Source organism: Lithobates pipiens, unplaced genomic scaffold (genome assembly GCF_037356315.1).
Source record: "Lithobates pipiens isolate NorthernLeopardFrog02 unplaced genomic scaffold, aLitPip1_a1.2 Scaffold_8, whole genome shotgun sequence".
NCBI classification, from domain to species: domain Eukaryota; kingdom Metazoa; phylum Chordata; class Amphibia; order Anura; family Ranidae; genus Lithobates; species Lithobates pipiens.
Genome location: NW_027507903.1, coordinates 674,560,611 through 674,585,531, shown reverse-complemented (window position 1 = coordinate 674,585,531; position 24,921 = coordinate 674,560,611). Strand labels below are relative to the sequence as shown.

At 45.8% G+C, this 24,921-nt stretch overlaps 1 protein-coding gene across 1 annotated transcript in view; it reads right to left on the bottom strand.

Moving 5' to 3' along the window:
* LOC143962520 (ribonuclease inhibitor-like) overlaps window positions 1–24,921 on the bottom strand; it is a 157,827-nt gene that overhangs the window by 13,899 nt on the left and 119,007 nt on the right. Inside the window, exons 3-5 of the mRNA XM_077471794.1 lie at window positions 15,796–15,966; window positions 10,665–10,910; window positions 725–801 (exon numbers count right to left, since the gene is read on the bottom strand). Of these exons, the coding sequence (XP_077327920.1) occupies window positions 765–801; window positions 10,665–10,910; window positions 15,796–15,966 (454 nt within the window). The 3' untranslated portion in view covers window positions 725–764. The remainder of the gene's footprint in view (window positions 1–724; window positions 802–10,664; window positions 10,911–15,795; window positions 15,967–24,921) is intronic.

The following is a 24,921-nucleotide window of genomic DNA, read 5'->3' as shown; positions in this document are numbered from 1 at the left end:
GATGGGTGACACACAATGCCCTGGTAGGGGTAACACACAATAAACTGGGAGGGGGTGACACAGAATGTTCCTGGGGGACACAGAATCTTCCTGGGGGTCACACAGAATATCCCCGGGGGGTTACACAGAATCTTCCTGGGGGGGTGACACACAATGATTGGAGTTGATGGTTAAAATAAACCCTTTTTTCCAATGAAAATTGAGTCAGTAAAATGTATTGTCAGTAAACTTTGACACAACAGGACAGTGTCTTGTATGAATAAAGTTTGTTGTAATGTTTGGTCCTTGTGCCGTTGTCACAGAACATCATCCAGGAGCCAATCCACATGCAGCTCTGAAAATGCGGGGGGCGCTGTCACTCATAGAGAGGAGGCGGGGCTCCAATCAGTTGACAATGGAGGCGGGGCTGTAGTGGTGATCTGATGTGCAGTGCAGACAGTGTGTCACCGCAGTTTTGTAGTACAATAGATGGGAGCGCGCATGCGTGGGTGCCCCTATCAGATCAGTACTGTGAAGGGGGCACCGGTCACACAGCAACACAGGAAGTGGGCAATACTGAGCAGAAATGACGCCATTTAGAAGAGGAAAAGAAGAGAAAGATTACTATTACTGGAATTCTATATTTAAGGATCAGAAAGAGAAAATAAAAGCTGAGAGTTGATGTGACTTTACTCTGATATCATCCATTCCGGACATTCTCTTCATATCAGGATCCGTGTATTACCTGAGAGGGGGAGGGGCTCCCACACACCATCTTCTTATCTTCATCTCTTTATAGATACATCCCAGCCTCCTTTACGCCTTCATAGAAGAATAAAATGAGAGTGTTAGAGGAGGAAATGTCGCTGTGATGATGGAAGGGGGGAGGGGCTCATACTGAGCTCTGTAAGAAATGATGGAAAAGTGAGGGGCCCTCACCATGGCAGGGGCCACACACTCATCTCCATCCAACCATTGGGATAGCAGACTGTATGCCGGGTGTGCTGGGCTGTCATGTGTACAGGCTGAGAACACACATCTGATTGGCTCAGTTATACTGATACATTGGATGGACCTCGGGGGATGGGGGGATGGGGGTAAAACCTTGTGGAAGATTATAGGACCTGACTAAGATTATTATTGGTGGATCTGATTTTCCCATCCCCCATCTGTAATGATAAAACTTGGGATGAGGAATAAATTCTCCATCATCTGGGAAATCTGTGACTGGCACAGGAAATCTCAATCATCTCTCTCATTATCTGTATAACTACAGAGACCTCCAATGGGCTCTACAGAAATTGTATAGAATGTTTGTCACCCGTCCTTCCATCTTCATTACAGAGCAGCCCCGGTGTCAGAAGACCTCCCAACGTCGTCTCATCTCCATCATCTCATCCCCATCATCTCACCCCCATCATCTCACCCCCATCATCTCACCCCCATCATCTCACCCCCATCATCTCACCCCCATCATCTCACCCCCATCATCTCATCCCCCGCCATCTCACCCCCATCATCTCATCCCCCACCATCTCACCCCCATCATCTCACCCCCATCATCTCATCCCCCACCATCTCACCCCCATCATCTCATCCCCCACCATCTCACCCCCATCATCTCACCCCCATCATCTCACCCCCATCATCTCACCCCCCGCCATCTCACCCCCATCATCTCACCCCCATCATCTCACCCCCATCATCTCACCCCCATCATCTCACCCCCATCATCTCACCCCCATCATCTCACCCCCATCATCTCATCCCCATCATGTCACCACCATCATCTCACCCCCATCATCTCACCCCCATCATCTCACCTCCATCATCTCATCACCTTCATCTCATCCCCATCATCTCATCCCCATCATCTCATCCCCACCATCCAGGGGAGGGCTGGCAGCCTTAGGCCTGGGGGGCAAGTCCAGTCAAGTGGCCGATTTAACCACCAAATTAGCTCCACATTGCAGGCACAGAGAGAGAAATCCCTCCACATTGCCTGCACAGAGAGAGAAATCGCTTCACATTGCCTGCACAGAGAGAGAAATCGCTCCACATTGCAGGCACAGAGAGAGAAATCGCTCCACATTGCCCGCACAGAGAGAGAAATCGCTCCACATTGCAGGCACAGAGAGAGAAATCGCTCCACATTGCCCGCACAGAGAGAGAAATCGCTTCACATTGCCCGCACAGAGAGAGAAATCGCTCCACATTGCCCGCACAGAGAGAGAAATCGCTCCACATTGCCCGCACAGAGAGAGAAATCGCTCCACATTGCAGGCACAGAGAGAGAAATCGCTCCACATTGCCCGCACAGAGAGAGAAATCGCTTCACATTGCCCGCACAGAGAGAGAAATCGCTCCACATTGCCCGCACAGAGAGAGAAATCGCTCCACATTGCCCGCACAGAGAGAGAAATCGCTCCACATTGCAGGCACAGAGAGAGAAATCGCTCCACATTGCAGGCACAGAGAGAGAAATCGCTCCACATTGCAGGCACAGAGAGAGAAATCGCTCCACATTGCCCGCACAGAGAGAGAAATCGCTTCACATTGCCCGCACAGAGAGAGAAATCGCTTCACATTGCCCGCACAGAGAGAGAAATCGCTCCACATTGCCCGCACAGAGAGAGAAATCGCTCCACATTGCCCGCACAGAGAGAGAAATCGCTCCACATTGCAGGCACAGAGAGAGAAATCGCTCCACATTGCAGGCACAGAGAGAGAAATCGATCCACATTGCAGGCACAGAGAGAGAATTCACTTCACATAGCCCGCACAGAGAGAGAAATCGCTTCACATTGCAGGCACAGAGAGAGAAATCGCTCCACATTGCAGGCACAGAGAGAGAAATCATTTCACATTGCCCGCACAGAGAGAGAAATCGCTTCACATTGCCCGCACAGAGAGAAATCACTTCACATTGCCGGCACAGAGAGAAATCACTTCACATTGCCCACACAGAGAGAGAAATCACTTCACATTGCCCACACAGAGAGAGAAATCGCTCCACATTGCAGGCACAGAGAGAGAGAAATCCCTCCACATTGCAGGCACAGAGAGAAATCGCTTCACATTGCCCACACAGAGAGAAATCCCTCCACATTGCCCAGACAGAGAGAGAAATCACTTCACATTGCAGGCACAGAGAGAGAAATCGCTCCACATTGCCCGCTCAGAGAGAGAGAAATCGCTTCACATTGCCCGCACAGAGAGAGAAATCGCTCCACATTGCAGGCACAGAGAGAGAAATCACTTCACATTGCCCACACAGAGAGAGAATTCACTTCACATTGCCCGCACAGAGAGAGAAATCGCTCCACATTGCCCACACAGAGAGAGAAATCGCTTCACATTGCCCACACAGAGAGAGAAATCGCTTCACATTGCAGGCACAGAGAGAGAAATCGCTCCACATTGAAGGCACAGAGAGAGAAATCATTTCACATTGCCCGCACAGAGAGAGAAATCGCTTCACATTGCCCGCACAGAGAGAGAAATCGCTTCACATTGCCCGCACAGAGAGAAATCACTTCACATTGCCCGCACAGAGAGAAATCACTTCACATTGCCCACACAGAGAGAGAAATCACTTCACATTGCCCGCACAGAGAGAGAAATCACTTCACATTGCCCACACAGAGAGAGAAATCACTTCACATTGCCCACACAGAGAGAGAAATCGCTCCACATTGCAGGCACAGAGAGAGAGAAATCCCTCCACATTGCAGGCACAGAGAGAAATCGCTTCACATTGCCCACACAGAGAGAAATCCCTCCACATTGCCCAGACAGAGAGAGAAATCACTTCACATTGCAGGCACAGAGAGAGAAATCGCTCCACATTGCCCGCTCAGAGAGAGAGAAATCGCTTCACATTGCCCGCACAGAGAGAGAAATCGCTCCACATTGCAGGCACAGAGAGAGAAATCACTTCACATTGCCCACACAGAGAGAGAATTCACTTCACATTGCCCACACAGAGAGAGAAATCGCTTCACATTGCCCGCACAGAGAGAGAAATCGCTCCACATTGCCCACACAGAGAGAGAAATCGCTTCACATTGCCCACACAGAGAGAGAAATCGCTTCACATTGCCCGCACAGAGAGAGAAATCGCTCCACATTGCAGGCATAGAGAGAGAAATCGCTCCACATTGCAGGCACAGAGAGAGAAATCGCTCCACATTGCAGGCACAGAGAGAGAAATCGCTCCACATTGCCCACACAGAGAGAATTCACTTCACATTGCCCGCACAGAGAGAGAAATCGCTCCACATTGCAGGCACAGAGAGAGAAATCACTTCACATTGCCCGCACAGAGAGAGAAATCGCTCCACATTGCCCACACAGAGAGAGAAATCGCTCCACATTGCAGGCACAGAGAGAGAGAAATCCCTCCACATTGCAGGCACAGAGAGAAATCGCTTCACATTGCCCACACAGAGAGAAATCGCTCCACATTGCCCGCACAGAGAGAGAGAAATCGCTTCACATTGCCCGCACAGAGAAATCGCTCCACATTGCAGACACAGAGAGAGAAATCACTTCACATTGCCCACACAGAGAGAGAATTCACTTCACATTGCCCGCACAGAGAGAGAAATCGCTCCACATTGCAGGCACAGAGAGAGAGAAATCGCTTCACATTGCCCACACAGAGAGAGAAATCGCTTCACATTGCCCACACAGAGAGAGAAATCGCTTCACATTGCAGACACAGAGAGAGAAATCACTTCACATTGCCCACACAGAGAGAGAATTCACTTCACATTGCCCACACAGAGAGAGAAATCGCTTCACATTGCCCGCACAGAGAGAGAAATCACTTCACATTGCCTGCACAGAGAGAGAAATCACTTCACATTGCAGGCACAGAGAGAGAAATTACTTCACATTGCAGGCACAGAGAGAGAAATCACTTCACATTGCCCGCACAGAGAGAGAGAGAAATCACTTCACATTGCCCGCACAGAGAGAGAAATCACTTCACATTGCCCGCACAGAGAGAGAAATCACTTCACATTGCCCGCACAGAGAGAGAAATCACTTCACATTGCCCGCACAGAGAGAGAAATCACTTCACATTGCAGGCACAGAGAGAGAAATCACTTCACATTGCAGGCACAGAGAGAGAAATTACTTCACATTGCAGGCACAGAGAGAGAAATCACTTCACATTGCCCGCACAGAGAGAGAGAGAAATCACTTCACATTGCCCGCACAGAGAGAGAAATCACTTCACATTGCCCGCACAGAGAGAAATCACTTCACATTGCCCGCACAGAGAGAGAAATCACTTCACATTGCCCGCACAGAGAGAGAAATCACTTCACATTGCCCACACAGAGAGAGAAATCACTTCACATTGCAGGCACAGAGAGAGAGAGAAATCACTTCACATTGCAGGCACAGAGAGAGAGAGAAATCACTTCACATTGCAGGCACAGAGAGAGAGAGAAATCACTTCACATTGCAGGCACAGAGAGAGAGAGAAATCACTTCACATTGCAGGCACAGAGAGAGAGAGAAATCACTTCACATTGCATTTTCTCTGTGGAAGCAATGTTGAGAAGTCTCTCTCTCTCTCTCTCTCTCTCTCTGTACAGGCCAGTGCACCAGCCCATAGGGTCAGATTAAGGGCAACGTGGGCCTGGTGCAGCTGTGGAGCAGGTTTAGGAGTGGCAGGGATACGATGTAATTAACGTCGTATCCCAGCTCTCCCCTTACTAGCCACTATCCTGCATCTCTAGGATCCTGTGCTGGCTTGTGCCCAGACTTGGTCGCAGCCGCACAGGTGTAATGCTAGGGAAGCCTGGCATTTGATTACCAAGCTTCTGTTAGGCCCCTTTCACACATGCGGATGATATGTCCGTATTTCATCCATCCGTTTGCGGATGAAATACGGGCATACATTCATCCCTATGGGACAGCGGGTGTCTGCGGATGATCCGCAGACACCCGATTTCCTCTGCCTCCGCAACAGTTTCAAAAGACGGAGGAAAATCCTATTTTTCTATCTGTCTGCAGAGCAGATCCGATGAACACGGACAGACGGTCCGTGCGCATCCGATCCCCATAGAGGAGAGCGGAGAGCTGACAGGGTGGTCCCCGCACAGTGTGCGGAGACCGCTCTGTCCGCTGCCGGCTCAGCGGGGACAACAGAGCAATCCCCGCTGAGCGAGCGGATCATCACGGGGCGGATCGTTACTGATCCGCCCCGTGTGAAAGGGGCCTAAGAGCCGTGTGTGGGTGTTTCCGAGCCGTCAGAATACAGGGATCACTGCTGGCAGCTATAGCAGCCAGCAGTGATCGAAAACAAAAAAAGACACGCTGGTTGTACTGAAGTCAGTTGATCTTTCAAATTCTGTACAAGCCGTCTGCTCATACATAGATTGAAATTCTGCCAGTTCAGCAGAAATTTATATGTGTGTATGGTGGCCTAAGTCCACCAGTCTCTGGGTTTATCCTCAAATCTTCTGGAAGGGGGGCTCCACTTAGGTGTAGAAATTCACTTTGAACTCCACTTTATTTCCACAACTCTGATTATGTATTAGATGTGCAAACAAAAAGGTGAGAGAACACTGAATATCTACAGAGAGTAATGGTGAAGTTCAAAGTGAACTGTGCCCTTACCTGGAGGGACTGGCATTCAGGAGGTTAAAACAGGCAGGGAGGAAATTAGATATCACCTCCTTAACTGCCTGTCAAATGCCTCTGAAAAGTGACCTGAGCATTGATCGCTTTTCAGTGGAGTGGCAATGTCTGCTGTGAGTAAAATCCTTTTGGGCTCACACTGGTGTGCTGCGGTTTTCCTTAGGCGCAGTCCCTCAGACTTTTTAGGTTGTGTGTTTTTGCTGCATTTTCTGGAATTGCACCAAAGATGCAGCATGCAGGACTCTGTGTGCACTTTCAGAATATGCAGTAAAAATGTGCAGCCTAATAGGGGTCTATAGGGCCAGGGGCACCATTCAGGAAGACTAGCACTATGCCAGCACGAGCCCACATAATAACACCCATGAGGGCAAGGTACTGAACAGGCTGCTAGAAATAGAACTATTTAGCTGCAGAGAAGGGGGAGAGATTTGGGGGACAGAGCAGAGGGAGGGAGAAGAGGTGATGAGAAGCTCACTTACTTGGTCATGCAATGGACAGCCCCAGGAAGCTGACTTGAGTTTTTTTTTTTTTTTTAATGCTGTGGCTGCAGAGCGACTGCTCAGTTTTAACTTTCCCGCCCCACATCCTCTTCAACAACAACACATGGGCTGCTCGGGAGTGAGGGCGGGGAAAGAGAAAGCAGATCCAGCCTCTCACAGACATTGGTGTGGAGGAGGGAGGGGCGGGGCTAAGCTCTGTAACACTGTCAGGTCTGTGACAGAACTCATCGCTGGCTTGCAGTACTGACTCCGGCTGTGACGGCCACTCGAACTGCCACACTCGGCCAGCTCCAGACTGCGCATGTGCAGTTCTAAGCCTGCGACACAGCAGCCAAATTGTACAGATATCAGAGCAGCCCAGGGGGCAAATGCATCCCTGCCCCCCAGCCCAGCCCGCCCCTGCCACCATCTCACCCCCACCATCTCATCCCCACCATCTCACCCCCATCATCTCATCTCCATCATATGTTTGTTGTCCGTCCTTCCATTTTCATTACAGAGCATGTATAAAAAAGGAAGCCAATAGGCTAATGCTGCACTATATTAAATGAATATGTAAATAAACTGAAGCAGCCAGAACCTATGAGTTCAGTACAAAAAACTATAAGGTAAAATTAAAATAGAAGTGCAGCGCTAATAATACAAACAATATTAATAAATTGCATTGTATAAAATTGTGAATCAGTGAAAAAATTGTGATAAGAAGAAAAACTAAGGCAAAGTCCCAATCACAATAAAGTCCACGTGGGTCTATGTAGAATACTGAAACAAAAAATACTAATCACTTACTCATATAAGAAATTGTGAATCGGTAAAAAATGTATAAAAAAAGAAAACTAAGGCAGAGTCCCCATCACAATGAAGTCCATGTGGGTCTATGCAGCGTATTAAACCGGTGAAGATAAGTTGCAGGAAGAAGAACGTGACATAAATCTTCGTACAAATTGTAGTGCGGTCAGATCGACACCCAAGAAGTGAGGTAGCCTGTCTTACCAGAAGGCGGTGACTGGCAGGACGGTGTCACCAAGCTCGGGAATGATTGGTCTCCCCAGGACCTGACTGACATCCCAAACAGCAACTATTATTTCTGAATCAACTCGGAAATATGAAAGAAAAAACCTTTCATAGTGCAGTGTGTATATTCATAAAGATTTAATAAATGTATAAATTGCACTGACAAGTATGATAATAGTGTGTCGGGAGCAGCAATCAGATACAGAAAGGAAGACTGCAGAGTTTCCATTTACTTCTCTTTACTTCCAATACGAATCGTCACTCCACCGCCTGGGAAGGAAAAAACGTGATGACGTCACGCCGCAGGCTCTATGAAAGGTCTTTTCTTTTATATTCCCAAGTTGACTCAGAAATATTAGTTGCCGTTTCCAATATCAATAAGATCCCGGGGAGACCTGATTGCAACTTATCTTCACCAGTTTAATATGCTGCATAGACCCAGGGCCGCCTTTAAAGCAGGGCAAAAGGGGCAGCTGCCCTGGCCCCTTTCATTGTTGTGGGGCCCAAAGCAGCTGCCTCATACTTGCCAACTATCCCAATGTAAATTCCCTTGTCCCTTGAAGTTTTAGTCCTGTGCTGTGTCCTGATATCAGTGTGAATTGATGGTACTAATGCTGCCCAGCTTTGCCCTATTGTTGTGTACAGATGACTCACCTGCAGACCCTGTATTTACATGTAAATAACCGGCATTCATATGTAAATATTGGCAGCATTACTAAGTAAATAGGTGCGGCTGACAGCATTGATATGTAAATAAAGGTGGCATTCATATGCATCATGCTCCCCTGCAGTGAGGAGATGATGTGCTGTAACCTCTAGAAACCAATCAGTGAGCAGTATTACTTAACAGTAATCTCTAGCAACCAATTAACAAGCCAAAATCATTTGCTGTAACCTCTAGCAACTAATCAGTGAGCCGTAATGTGTGCTGTAACCTCTAGTAACCAGTCATTAAGCAGTAATGATATGCTGTAACCACTGGCAACCAATCGCAATTGCTGCCTTATCTGATACAGTAAGCTGATTTTAAGTCTAGTTGCTATTTATTGTATGTCTCAGAGCAGATGGAGAGCAAAACTGCATGAGGGGGGGGGGCCCAAGAAAATTTTTGCCCAGGGCCCAATCAATATTAAAGATGGCCCTGCATGGACCCATATGGACTTCATTGTGATCGGGACTCTGCCTTAGTTTTCTTTTTATCAATTTTTCACTGATTCACAATTTTTTCTATAAGTAATTTATTAGTATTATTTGTTTCAATATTCTACATAGACCCATATGGATTTTATTGTGATTGGGACTTTGCCTTAGTTTTTCTTCTTAACACAATTTTTTCACTGATTCACAATTTTATACAATGCAATTTATTAATATTGTTTGTATTATTAGCGCTGCACTTCTATTTTAAATTTTCATTACAGAGCAGCCCAGGTGTCAGAAGACCTCTCAACAATGTCCCACCTCCATCATCTCATCTCCATCATCTCATCTCCATCATATCATCCCCATCATCTCATCTCCATCATCTCATCTCCATCATCTCATCTCCATCATCTCATCTCCATCATCTCATCTCCATCATCTCATCCCCATCATCTCATCCCCATCATCTCATCCCCATCATCTCATCCCCATCATCTCATCCCCATCATCTCATCCCCATCATCTCATCCCCATCATCTCATCCCCATCATCTCATCCCCATCATCTCATCCCCATCATCTCATCCCCATCATCTCATCCCCATCATCTCATCCCCATCATCTCATCCCCATCATCTCATCTCCATCATCTCATCTCCATCATCTCATTCCCATCCAATGTGGTCTACATTTTATTATTCACATTTTTGTTGGCATCCTTCTCTGGTGAGATTTTGTTTACTGACTTCTCTATCAGGCTTATTTCAACACTCAGCTGCTAAAGATGTGCTGAATGAATCTATGCTACTTGTACCATGCCGCCTGCTTATGAGCCGCTTCACACTTGTGTTGTGGGCGGCCGGTCAGGTGTGCTAGCATGCAATTATGTTTGTTTGCTGAACTGACAATCTGGTTCTACATTTGTGTGCCGACTACTAATAGTGTCAGGCTTTGTTGCTGACTGGTTATATTATCTCAGTTTATTACTGTGCCTAACATGTTATCAGGACCTGGGTCCTACTGAGACGTACTTTACCATATGATTTCCAAGAACAATTAATAAGCTCCCGAAGAAGCTTTCAATTGTGAAACATGTAGAGCGCTTTTTTCTTGCATACTACATCATGTTTGCAGGATTACAATGATGTTTATTGTCATGCATTTTTTGTCCTAGAGAGATGTCAGTTTTGCTTTTATTGCAAAAAAGTTTTTAAATGTGTTCTTTTGTATTATTATGTGTTTAATAAACAATTATGTCACTTTTTATAATTGGTGCCTAAAAAGTCCATTTTGTTTCCATTTTGCTTCTATTTACTATTCACATTCTAAGACTTAGTATGTGCGTTTCCTCCAATATAACAGATCTTACCGTCTTTTCACAGAGAAGCCGGCATTCCGGAGGACCTCACAGCATCTCACTTCTGACTCCGACATCTTCTTATCATCATCATCGTCATCGTCATCGTCATCGTCATCATCATCGTCATCATCATCATCGTCATCATCGTCATAATGATCATCCAATGTTATCCACAGATAGGTCAGAGTTTGGTTTGTGGAGATAACGGAGGAAAGATCATCACAGCACCGTAATGTCCCATTACAGACCAGAATACTGGAGGGAGAAGCAGGAAAGAGGTGAAATGTTCTTCAAGGGAGGGGCAGAAGTAGACACATCCAATGACTAATCAGTGGGCGGGGTCTTAGAAAATGAAATGTTGGGACATTTGGATGGAATATTGGTAGGACCTCCCCTGTGAAATGGAGGTAAGTCGTCACCCATCTGAATAGTCTAATGCTCCGTACACACGGTCGGACTTTCTGATGGAAAATGTGCGATCGGATCATCATGTTGTCGGAAATTCCAACCGTGTGTGGGCTCCATCGGATTTTTCCCATCTAAATTTCCGACACACAAAGTTTGAGAGCTGGATCTAAAATTTTCCAACAACAAAATCCGTTGTTGGAAATTCCGATCCTGTGTACACAATTCCGACAATACAATACAACGCATGCTCAGATTCAAGCAGAAGAGCCGCACTGGCTGTTGAACTTAATTTTTCTCGGCTCGTCATACGTCTTGTACCTCACCGCGTTCTTGACGTTCCGAATTTCCGACCAACATTGTGTGACCGTGTGTATGCAAGACAAGTTTGAGCCAACATCCGAAAGAAAAAATCCATGGATTTTGTCGTCGGAATGTGTGATCGTGTGTACGGGGCATTAGTGTGGAGTTACACTGTTGCGGGTACATTGCAGCGTACGTGGTAACGCACACATTGGAGGTGTGATTGGCTTCATATAGATTCCCTTTCACACTAAACTGCGGCACATCGATGGGAAGCGGCCACATAGGAAATAATGGGATTTCTACTTCACATGCGTCTCCATGCAGCAAAATCCATGAGGATCTCTAAACACACTGACAAGTAATGATAATATGTCAGCAGATCAACCAATCATTGGACAGGCGGCCCTTGGGCGGAGCCGGGTGATGTCATTTCCTGCCTGGAACTGAAACAGGAAGTGGTTCTGGTGAGTGATGTAATCTACTGCCCAATTGGTTTCTGAATATGCTGACATATTATTGGTTGTCAGTGCATTTATTGTCAATAGACAATTGTTTTGAAGGACGGACTTCACTATTGGTGGCATTTTTGTTTTGTTTGGAGTTCTATATCCAGCCAATCAGGAGGGACCAGATCCCTTAAAAGGACCCCACACTTGTGACAGCTGATCTTGTGGGAAGTCCCCCAGGCTCATTGAGCCCCCCAGAGGGGGGACAAGCACATGACACCTATATTGTTTATGGGGCCAATACCTGAGGGGGCATTTCATCAGCACGGAGGTGGAGGACTCTGAACACCCTTCATTTTGCAGTGACATACTGGAGGGGGCGCCATCATTGAGGAAGATTGATCACAGATATATGGACTTTCCTCTTATATATCCAACTAGATACATTCATTTTACAGCACTGGAGTTGTGGCATCAAACACTTGTAACTAGTTATTGTTTTATTACATTCATTTCCATTAGTAATGTGTTAAGGGGGCAGTTTTTATTGGGCAATTTTGATTGTGGCAATAGGATGAGGCAGTTTTCATTGGGCAATTTTGATCATGGCAATTTTGATGGTGGCAGTATGATGAGGCAATATTGATGGGTGAAATAAGATGGGGCAGTTTTGATGGGGCAATTTCGGTGGTGGCAGTATAATGGGGCAATTTTGGTGGGGGTAATATGATGGGGCAATTTTGATGGGGCAATATGATAGGGTAATTTTGATGGAGGCAATAGGATGGAGCAGTTTTGATGGGGCAATTTTGGTGGTGGCAGTATAATGGGACAATGCTGATGGGGTAATATGATGGGGCAATTTTGATGGTGGCATTATGATGGGGCAATTTCAATAGGGGCAATTTTGGTGGTGGCAGTATAATGGGGCAATAGGATGGGGTAATTTAAAGGGGGCAATTTTATGGGGGCAGTATAATGGGGAAATTTGATAGGGCAGTTTTGATGGGGCAATTTGATGGGGCAGTATTGTGGGGTAATTTTTATGGGGCAATATGTTGGGGCAATTTTGATGGTGGCAGTATGATGGGGCAATTTTGATGGTGGCAGTATAATGGGGCAATATGATAGGACAGTTTTGAAGGGGCAATAAGGTGGGGCAATTTTGGTGGCGGCAGTATAATGGGACAATATGGATGGGGAAAAAATAGGGCAATTTTGATGAGGGCAATATAATGGGGCAATTTTGATTGGGAAATTTGATAGGGCAGTTTTGATGGGTGAAATAGGATGGGGTAATTTTGATGGGGCAGTATTTATGGGGCAATATCATGGGGCAATTTTGGTGGTGGCAGTATAATGGGGCAATTTTGATGGTGGCAATTCTGATGGTGGCAGTATGATGGGGCCATTTTGATGGAGAAATAGGATGGGGTAATTTCGATAGGGGCAATATGACAAGGCAGTTTTGATGGGGCAATTTTGGTGGTGGCAGAATAATGGGGCAATTTTGATGGGATAATATAATGGGGCAATAGGATGATGTAATTTGAAGGGGTCAGTATAATGGGGAATTTTGATAGGCAGTTTTGATAAGAGCCATATTTTGGGGCAATTTTGATGGGGGCAATAGGATGGGGCAGTTTTGATGCTGGCAGTATAATGGGGCAATATGTTGGGGCAATTTTGATGGTGGCAGTATGATGGGAAAATTTTGAAGGGGCAATTTTGATGGGGGCAGTATAATGGGGCATTTTTGACGGGGGCAGTTTTATGGGGCAATATGATGGGACAGTTTTGAAGGGGCAATATGATGGGGCAATTTTAATGGGGGCAAGTTGATGGGGCAATTTTGGTGGTGGCAGTATAATGGGACAATAAGGATTGGAAAATATAATGGGGCAATACAATGGGGCAATTTTGATTGGGCAATATGATAGGGCAGTTTTGATGGGGCAATTTTGATGGGACAATTTTGATTGGGGCAGTATAATGGGGAAAATTTTATGGGGGCAATTTGATGAGGCAGTTTTGATGGGGCAATTTTGGTGATGGCAGAATAATGGGGGCAATTTTGATGGGGAAAATTTGATGGGGTAGTTTTGATGGGGCAATTTTGATGAGGGCAATCTGATGGGGCAATTTTATGGATCAATTTTGATTAGGGCAATAGGATGGGGCAATTTTGATGGGGATAATTTGATGGGGCAGCTTCTGCAAAAGGTAATTGCTTTTTAAACAATGCGAATTGTAAATGATATCCCTCTTTCTGTGCAGATGTTATATCTATCTATCTATCTATCTATCTATCTATCTATATATATATATATATATATATATATATATATATATATATATATATATAGGGGAGGGGAGGTTTCCATAGCTAAGGGGCGGGAGCTTGGTATGACACTGCTGTTGCTATGGAAACCTGACCTACAACCTATTACACAGCTCGTGTTGCTCTGAGCATGTGCGAGATCTGGAGGTGCATGCTGGGTAGCCATGGAATACAAGAAGAGATACAGTCTGGCTTCAGATGCCCACACATGAGATGGCGGCGGCCTGCTGGGACTTACAAAAGAAAGAAATCAATGCTGCAAAAACACAAAGCGGCCCTTAGATTACAGTGTACCTTTACTAGAATACATGAATCATGAGGATTATAGGGGGAGATTTATCTACAAAGTAACATTTCTCCCGCAGCACGGCTTTATATATACACAAGTGCCTTAAAAGCCCCCCTTAGGGGTATTTGTTTCTAACAAGTTTTTGGATGTGGCACTACTGAGAGGAAATCCTCACCGACTCCATTTCTACAATTACCGAGATAAAGTTGTTAGTTTTCTGCATAAAGTGTATTAATTCCAATTCATTATTCTGCAGCACATTGTTCCAGCACTGAGGTTGTGGTAGTAGCAGACATATATTGTATGAAGTATTTGCTTTGTATTATCATTTTTGTTGTGTAATTATTATTTGGAAGTATCAGGTGGTTAGGTGGTTTGTTACATAGTTACACAGCTGTATAGTAACACTGGGGTTGTGGTAACACTTATCAGCCAATCAACCTTGGGGGTCTTCCCTGTCCAGCCCACAAGCCGGTCCTGAAGGAACCAGAGATAAATGGACCATGAATGGTTCTGATGAAGGAGGATTGGATTTCCAACACCGGCATGTCAGTCTGATCCCAACAAGACCAAGCAGTGCTTGTCTGGTGTGATCAGACCCCATAGAACCATTCTGGGGGTTCTCCTGGATTCTATCCTCACTACACATACAATGTTATATGTACATGTACCCCAACATGTCTACAATCAGAAGGAATTATTTCCACCTCTCTGTATCTAATATTTTATTTTGTATGAGAGATAAAATAGATTCCTCTGATCTCTGATGTAAATCAATGTCTGGCAGACAGTTCGGGGTCTTCTCCCTGTATCGGCCTCGTCCCCTGCTGGGCTTGTAGATAAAATGACTAGGACTTCTCTTTGAGGCTCAATGAGGTGACAATCTTATATCTACAAGGAGGGGAGATTTATTAGCATCTAGGGGTCTGGTCTAGAGACTCGCTCTGTCCTTCCAGATTCTAATTGAGGACCATCTGTCTATGATTGGTTACTGAATGAAGAGAATACAGAGTCCTGTGCGTCTTCTGGTCTCTTTTAGGTCCAAATTCAACCCAACATACAGGCTGAAATCAGACTTGAAACGGTGAATGGAGACGCACCGGAACCCCTGCTGTGACCTCTAGTGTGACCCCAGTCAAAGTCTGATCTCTGATAGTCAGTGGAGGGGGAGGGGATGAAAGCCAATAACAGTGAGTGACCTGAAGGACTATGATGGAAACTCCCAGTGTAACCGGCCAATCAGAAGTCTGTCTTTGTATAACTTTCATCTAGGTGACATGTCTGGGTCCCTCACATAGAAAATTTATACCAGAATCCTGCAGAATATTATATCATTTATAGGATAATTCTCACCCCAGCCTCTGCAGAGTACAGCCAGGATCTCTGAGCCCCTCACATAGAAGTTTTATACCAGAGTCTTCCAGATTATTCCCTGATAAATGCAGAGTGGTGAGGGATCGATTATTGATAAGAATGGATCGGAGATCATCACAGCCGGAGGAAGTCACACCACATCTTTCCAACCTGCAGAGACAAATCCAGACACATGATATTATATTATAAGATGAATATGAGGAATTATTCCCATTTAGTGAGAAGTAACATAACATCACTAGAGCGAAATATCAGGATATACAGAATGTTATACAGAGGAAAGATCTTGTTATTAGGGAAGCTGATAAAAGTGAAGGTGTTGTAGTACTTATGTCTACACAGTATAGAGGAGGGGGCGCTGTGGCAGCTCAGTCACCCCCCTTATGTACTCGGTTATTAGGCAGGACCTCACACAGTGTCTCATACAGGGGCTTCTGAAATTGATAAAGGAAAGGATCTGGGGGTTTATGAAATAAAACAGCAGAATAGCTGATGGTGGATACCCCAGTGACCCCAATATTCCATCACCATAATCATTTACATTATTTACATTGTTGTCCTGTTGGAGCTCATTTTTTAACTATCTTGTTAAATCTTTTTAAGAATAAAATTATTTTTGAATTACTTATGCATTGTTGATTCGATCCACTAACTCTGCTGCCTAAAAATCTGTTTTCCATATTTTAGGGGTGAGCAGCACTCTCTAACCTGTACTGGTATGTATCTTCCCCTTGTTGTAATATTCCATCACCTTCCTAAAGTCCACCAATCAGGAGTTCCCATTGAAGATCACCGGATTATGGCAGGAATAGGATCCTTTATAGAGAATGTAGGGGGGAGGGGTGGATATACATTTCCAGCCTTTAGCGCTGAAACTTCTGGGATATATTAGAGATACAAGTACTATATTGGTGGATATTCCACATTTACAATGGGATTCTACATTCACATGGGGGACACTTCACATTAAAGCACTTTATTCTTCCATCCCCCATTCTTTAGTGTCTCCAGCAATCAGATATCATCTCCATAGATATAGATCATATACTAGGATGTTACAGGAATTATTACAGAGGATGGAAAGGATGAAGGTTTTTTACCTTAACTACTTCAGCCCCGGAAGGATTTACCCCCTTAATGACCAGAGCACTTTTTACAATTTGGCATTGTGCTGCTTTATCTGGTCATGTAACGCTGTACACAAAGCAAATGTGCGTCCTTTTTTCCTACAAATAGAGCTTTATTTTGGTGGTATTTTATCACCTCTGGGATTTTTATTTTTTTGCAATATAAATGAAAAAAAGATTGAAAATGTTGAAAAAAAATATTTCTATGTTTGTTATAAAAAAAATCCAATAAACATAATTTTAGTCATACATTTAGGCCAAAATGTGTTCAGCCACATGTCTCGGCTAAATAAATCCCAATAAGCGTATATATTTGTTGGTTTGCACAAAAGTTATAGTGTCTACAAACTAGGGTACATTTACTGGAATTTACGCAGCTTTTAGTTTATGACTGACTACTTTCTTGAGGTGCTAAAATGACAGGACTAGTGATGGCCGAACAGTTCGCCCGGCGGTCGTTTCGCAAGGAATTTCGGCTGTTCAGCGGACTATTGGCGCCGTTCACCCGGCGGACTTCCGTGTTTTTACTGTGTAAAAGAACTTTGACCTGATGACACATCCATCATGGGGTACAGGACAGCCAATTGAGACTTTACAGCACATGGACACTTGGACATTCCCCCTAACTTATAAATACACCCGATCCGGCGGCCATTTTACATTCTTTCTTCTGTCACTATAGGGAGAGGTTGCTGTGTGGAGCAGGGAGAGATAAATCACTAGCTATTTGGTACACAAAAGTTCGTTTCAGGACTGGTATAGGCATTAGGTGTATATAGGTTTGCTGTGCTACTGATTGTTGCAGCATCCCGAGTGTCTTTTGTCAGTTTAGAGAAAGGGACAGGACGGTGTGTGCTGCAGGGAGAGTGAGTTTAATCATTAGCTGTTACTATCAGGTCCACAAAAGTGCTATTCCAGTAACCAGTTATTGTTCCAGTAGCCTCTGTTTTGCCAGTTTATATAGGGACAGGCAGGAAGCAGTGTGTCAGGCAGTGAGGGTCAGTTTAAACAGTAGCTGTTACTATTAGTTCCACAAAGGTTCTTTTCAGGACTGGTATCAGTGGTATGGTAATAGGCTTGTACACGTATAATATTCTTTCTTCCAAATATAGAAAGAATATTATACTTGACTGCTGCCCTTCTGCTGCATTGCTAATGCTATGCTAATCATTCACAACTCACTTGTTCCACAAAGCTCTTTATCAGGACTGGTAATTTGGTCTGTCTAGGGTGCTACAGTACATAGGGTTGAGTGAGGTACAGTCTGCTATTCTATAAGGACTGGTATCGGTCCACAATACATAGGGTGGAGATGCACTACTGCTGACCGCTGCCCTATACTGCAGCAGTCCTTCATCAGTATAGGGAGTGGGACTGACGTACAGTCTGCTAATCAGTCACACACAACCTTCTTGGTCCACAAAACTCCTTATAAGGACTGGTAAGGTATATAGGGTGCTACAGTACATAGGGTTGAGTGAGGTACAGTCTGCTATTCTATAAGGACTGGTATCGGTCCACAATACATAGGGTTGAGGTGCACTACTGCTGACCGCTGCCCTATACTGCAGCAGTCCTTCATCAGTATAGGGACTGAGAGTTTTGTCACAGGGTCATTTAAAAAATGACAGGCAGAGGAAGAGGCAGGCCCTTCCGCAGGGGTGGTAGGGGTAGGGCAGGAGCAACAGCCTTGAGCCAAAGTGGGAAGGTGCGTTCAATTACTTTAAAGGACGCACCAGACTTGGTTGAGTGGTTCACTCAGCCTTACTCTTCTGCACCCTCCTCATCCTCTCGATCTGCACCCTCTTCTTCACTCTCTGCTATGTGCACCCCCAAAGACACTACCACCAACAACACCACCAACAACACCACCACCACCACCACCACATACCTTCCGCTTGAGTCACAGGAATTATTTTCCCATCCATATCAAGAGGACATTTCTGATGCGCAGCCACTCTTGGTATTGGATCAGGAAGAGGAGGTAGCAACAACCGCTACTCAGCAGTCTGACGACAGTACCCAGATCAGCCCAAGGAGGAGGTTGGTCCCTGGTGTTGCTGCCTACTCCGAGATCTCTACGGCAGGGAAGGTGACGTTGATGATGACATGTCTAGTGATGTCACGTGGGTGCCCACAAGAGAGGAAGAGGAGGGGAGTTCAGAGGGAGATATGGACCAGCAGATAGGGAGGAGAAGCAGGAATAACTTACATTGCACAGGAAGGACAAAGCAGACTGCAAATGTATCAGGAGCGAGTCATCGACCATGTACGGTCACATCTGGCACTCCCAGGACACCGGCACATGGCTCCGCAGTGTGGGCTTTTTTTAACGTGTCCGTTGCTGACAATAGTGTTGCCATCTGCAATCTTTGCAGTCAACGCATTAGTCGCGGTAAGCCCAACACTCACCTAGGGACGACCGCCTTAAGAAGGCACATGGGCAGCCATCACCGAGCCGAGTGGGAGCAACGGAACACACAAAGCCACACTACAGGCTCTCACCGTCCAGCCTCGTCTTCTACTTCTCCTTCTCCTCTCTCCTCACAATTGTCCTCCACTCCACCTTCCATCACGCCAAGCTCACGTTTTTCTGCAAAAAGGCAGGCTTCCGTGGGCCTAATGTTCGAGCGTAAAAAAATGATGATGCCGGATAACCCTCTTGCCCAACGCTTGACGGCTGGCTTGTCAGAACTCATAGCCTGCCAACTACTGCCATATAAACTGGTGGACTCGGAGGCCTTTCGCAAATTTGTGGCCATTGGAACACCACAATGGAAGGTCCCAGGAAGGAAGTATTTCTCAGAGAAGGGCATCCCAGAGCTATATGGCCATGTTCAGCGGCAAGTGAATGTATCTCTGGCACACAGTGTCGGTGCCAAGATACGTCTGACCACAGACACGTGGTCTAGCAAACACGGGCAGGGAAGGTATATCACTTTTACTGCCCACTGGGTGAACCTTCTGACGGCCGTCAAGCATGTAACCCGTGGCACCCGTGTAGATTTGGTTTTACCGCCATGGATTGCATGCAGGCCTGACTCTTCTTCTCCTCCTCCTACTCCATCCTCCTCCCTCTCCTCCTCAGCTGACTCCTCCTTTTCTGCTGCTAGCGCCTCTTCCGCTGCACCGTCCAAGCTCCCCAGAACCTATTCCACATGCCAGGTGAGAGGTTGCCATGCCGTGCTGCGTCTGTTGTGCCTGGAAGCCAAGAGCCACACTGGCCCGGCACTCCTTTCAGCTTTGCGTTCACAGGCAGATCAGTGGCTAACACCGCTTAATTTGACAGTTGGTAAAGTGGTGTGTGACAACGGTGCCAATCTGCTTAGCGCATTGAAACAGGGCAAAATCACGCACGTGCCATGCATGGCACACGTCTTAAACTTGGTCGTGCAGCGATTCCTTGTCAAATACCCTGTGGTCCAGGACATCTTGCGGCAGGCAAGGAAAATCTCGGTCCATTTCAGAAGATCTTACACGGCCATGGCTCGCCTTGCTGACATTCAGCGGCGACACAATATGCCGGTCAGACGTCTTATTTGTGATTGCCCGACGCGATGGAACTCAACCTTCTATATGCTTGATAGGTTGCTCCAGCAGAAACGTGCAGTTAACGTCTATCTGTATGAACTCTGCGGCAGAACAGGTTCTGGGAAGCTGGGGTTTTTTTCACCGCGCCAGTAGCTGCTCATGCGCGACGCATGCAGACTTCTGCGGCCATTTGAGGAGATCACCAAACTGGTGAGTCGCAGCCATGGCGCCATCAGTGACATTGTACCTTATGCCTTCTTTATGGAGCGTGCATTGCGTCGTGTCATTGATCAAGCTGTGGAGGAGCAGGAGCGGGAAGATGAGGAAGTCGCAATGCTGGATGAATTCCCAGGGGGGGCTACTCTATCTGAGACAAGTCAACAACAGGAGTCTGAAGAGGAGTCAGAGGAGGATGGTGCCGGGGAGGATGAGGAGGAGCAAGAAGAGCATGCTTTAAACCTTTCTGGGATCCCTGTTGTGCGTTGATGGGGAGAGGAGAATGAAGAGGACGACATTATCCTGGATGATGAGCAGGAGCCAGGCCACCACACCGCTTCCACTTTAGTGCAAATGGGGGCCTTCATGCTCCAGTGTTTTAATAGGGACCCCCGTATAAAAAGCATAAGGGTCAAGGACCAGTACTGGGTGGCAACGTACTTAGACCCCCGGTACAAACACAAAATCGCGGAAATGTTACCGCCGTCGTAGAGGGCTGTCAGAATGCAGCACTTCCAGGCCTTGCTTCGAGAAATGCTGCATTCTGCTTTTGCGTGCGCTGGCAGAGGAGCAATTCCCACTCCCAGAGAAGGAGTTACGGGTACCAATCCAACAGCGCCTGCAAGAAGAGGCCGGTTTGAAGATGTGTTGATATGAGGTCATTCTTTCCACCGACCCATCGACAGGTGTCATCCGGATCCAGCATCAGGGAACGCCTAGACCGTCAGGTGTCCGACTACATCGGGTTAACGGCCGATGTGGACGCTCTGAGGAGTGATGAACCCCTGGACTACTGGGTGGGCAGGCTTGACCTCTGGCCAGAGCTTGCCCAATTTGCAATCGAACTGTTGGCTTGCCCCTCATCCAGTGTCCTGTCCGAAAGGACGTTCAGCGCAGCAGGGGGGATCGTGACCGATAAGCGTACTCGCCTAGCTCACGACAGTGTTAACTACCTCAAATTTCTAAAAATGAATGAGACATGGATCTCTGAGGAATTCAACACATGTGACCAGTAGACCATGTATATGTCTATAAACTATTTTTTTAATCAAGCACACAGACCTTCTTTCTTCATTTGGCTCACTTCCTTGTCCAAAAAAAGCACACCGTACTATATGCCCCTACCCTCCTCTTTGAAGAGGTTGAGCGGTGTCATATTTCTACTGGGCCTGCTTATTATGAGGGGCTCACACCATCCCTGTGCTATGCTGACATCCTCCTGGGGCTGCTTATTATGAGGGGCTCACACCATCCCTGTGCTATGCTGACATCCTCCTGTGGCTGCTTATTATGAGGGGCTCACACCATCCCTGTGCTATGCTGACATCCTCCTGGGGCTGCTTATTATGAGGGGCTCACACCATCCCTGTGCTATGCTGACATCCTCCTGGGGCTGCTTATTATGAGGGGCTCCCACCATCCCTGTGCTATGCTGACATCCTCCTGGGGCTGCTTATTATGAGGGGCTCCCACCATCCCTGTGCTATGCTCATTATGAGGGGCTCCCACCATCCCTGTGCTATGCTGACTTCCTCCTGGGGCTGCTTACGGTGCAGGTGTCAGTGCTGTATATCACAGTGCTGATGTCAGTGCTGTATATCACGGTGCTGGTGTCATTGCTGTATATCACAGTGCTGATGTCAGTGCTCTCTATCACGGTGCTGCTGTCAGTGCTGTATATCACAGTGCTGGTGTGAGTGCTTTATGTCACGCTGCTGATGTCAGTGCTCTGTATCACGGTGCTGTTGTCAGATGACTCTGCTGGTGATCATCTCCTGCACCCTCTTCTTTGCCTACCCTGGTCCCTGACCTTCCCTCTCCTCCATTGCCTTCATGCGCTCCACAGTCCTGAATTGTCACAACAATTTCCCATATAAAAAAAGAATGCTTGTAGTTGTCGATCCCAGATTCACCTCATACATGTGTTATGTCATTGGCCATGTGGTGGGACTATGTTTGCACAGCTAATAATTATTTTGTGGCTGCAAATTTGACCTATAGGTTTGCGAAGTTCGCCTCCCATTGAAGTCAATGGGGCCCGCCGCGAACGTTCCAGTTCGCGAACTATCGGCCGCGTTCGTGGTCCGCGTTCGCGAAACATCCCATCGGAAGTTCGTCCATCACTAGACCGGACAGTACAAACCCCCCAAATTACCCCATTGTGGAAAGTAGACACCCCAAGCTATCTGCTGAGAGGCATGGGGAGTATTTTGCAGATCTCACTTTTTGTCACAAAGTTTTGAAAATGTAAAAAAAAATAGAAAATCTATTCTGTTAAAGACTGTACATTTATGTATCCATACATTGAGATTCTGTATTGACTTTTTATGTCTGTTTACATGTTGTTTTTACAAATCTTTTGAATAAATATTTTTTTATGATAAAAATAAAAATTTGTTTGCATTAAAAGTCCCACTGTACCTGGGGTAGTGTTATTCCTTTATTTAGGGATTTTACTTAATTATTTTTTTTTATTTCCTTTTCTTTCTTAATTTTCCCAAATAAATGAGATCTGCAAAATACTCACCATGCCTATCAGCAAATATCTTGGGGTGTCTACTTTCCAAAATGGGGCCCAGCTTGTCTCACCCTGCTCACAGCCTGCTGCTGATCCTGCATCACCCACCTCACCGGATCACTGACCTACATCTGCCAACCGCATTCCGGTCTTCCCTGGTGATCCATCATCCACCCATCTGTGCCAGCTACCACAGATCTCACAGGCACTCTTACCTCGCTGTGCTCTCAAGGGTACTCTCCCAACTCCAGTGGCTCCTGAGCCAGGGCCGTAAGAGAGGTCTCCTCCTACAAGTCAGGCTGTATGATAAAGGTAAGTAACAGTATCAAACAGCCATGTCTGAGCCTGCAGGAAGAACCTCACCAGTGATGGAGATTTGTCAGTACCTCACAGCTCTCACACAGGCCATGAAATCCTTACAGGAGGGTTACGTTAAGCTGAAAGAACAGGCACAGAATTTAACAGTTCCTACTAATGCAGCTTCTGCATCCTCTGCTGCACCTACACAGACTGTCTCCACTCCCTCAGTGGTGATGCCACAACCCCAACCCAGAGTCCCCACTCCAGAGAGATTTGCAGAGGAACAAACTAAATTCCGGGCCTTCCGCAACGCATGTCAGCTTTATTTTGCTTTGTAACCGAAAACTTTTTCACTAAAATCCACCAAGGTGGGATTTTTTTTTAAACCAAGAAAAGGTTTATTGCGCAAAAACAGTCAGGTGCATAACTATTGCAGCAATATAATCAGGTGTATGTATAATTAGTATTATCACTATAATACAGCTTCTAGGTATAAACTCAACTAACTGTACAAATATATTATTATTGATTTTGGTGGTGCTGCATAAATTGACAACAACATTTACCATTGAACTTGTATTATGGGAACTATTGTAAAGCATTGAACCTGTAACGGTAGATAGGTAAGAGGGAGAACAAATATATCATCCGTTTCAAGGCACATAGGGCATGAATCGAACATTACCCTCAATACATGTTGTTATTGATATTGGGATTCACCATGGTTCCATCAAGAGTAATTGCTATAAAAGTTAGACATTATTACCAGTATTTGGAATCTGTCTTCTAATCTGCCAAATTACATTTGTAACAGTCCATTTTTGACCAACTAGGTTGGACCTAGTCTTGGTTAGGGATGAGCCAAACACTCCCCGGTTCGTATCCAGAAAATGCGAACAGACCGAAAGTTTGTGCAAACTCTCGAACACGGTTAAAGTCTATGAGACTCGAATGTGAGAAATCAAAAATGCTCATTTTAAAGGTGAATATGCAAGTTATTGTCCTAAAAAGGGTTTGGGGACCCGGGTCCTGCCCCAGGGGACATGTATCAATGCAAAAAAAAAAGTTTTGTTTTTTTCGAGAGCAGTGATTTTAATAATGCTTAAAGTGAAACAGTAAAAGTGTAATATTCCTTTAAATTTAATTTGTCTGACAGCAAAATTACAGTTCTAAAGGAAAAAAGTAATTTAAAAGTACTCGCGGCTATAATGAATTGTCGGTCCGACAATACACATAAAAGTTCATTGATAAAAACGGCATGGAATTTCCCCACAGGAAAACCCCAAACCAAAATCTTTTTTTTTTTAAATGCGTGTGTTTCCCCTAAATTCCATACCAGGCCCTTAAGGTCTGGTATGGATATTAAGGGGAACACCGTGCCAAAATAAAAAAAATGGCGTGGGGGGCCCCCGA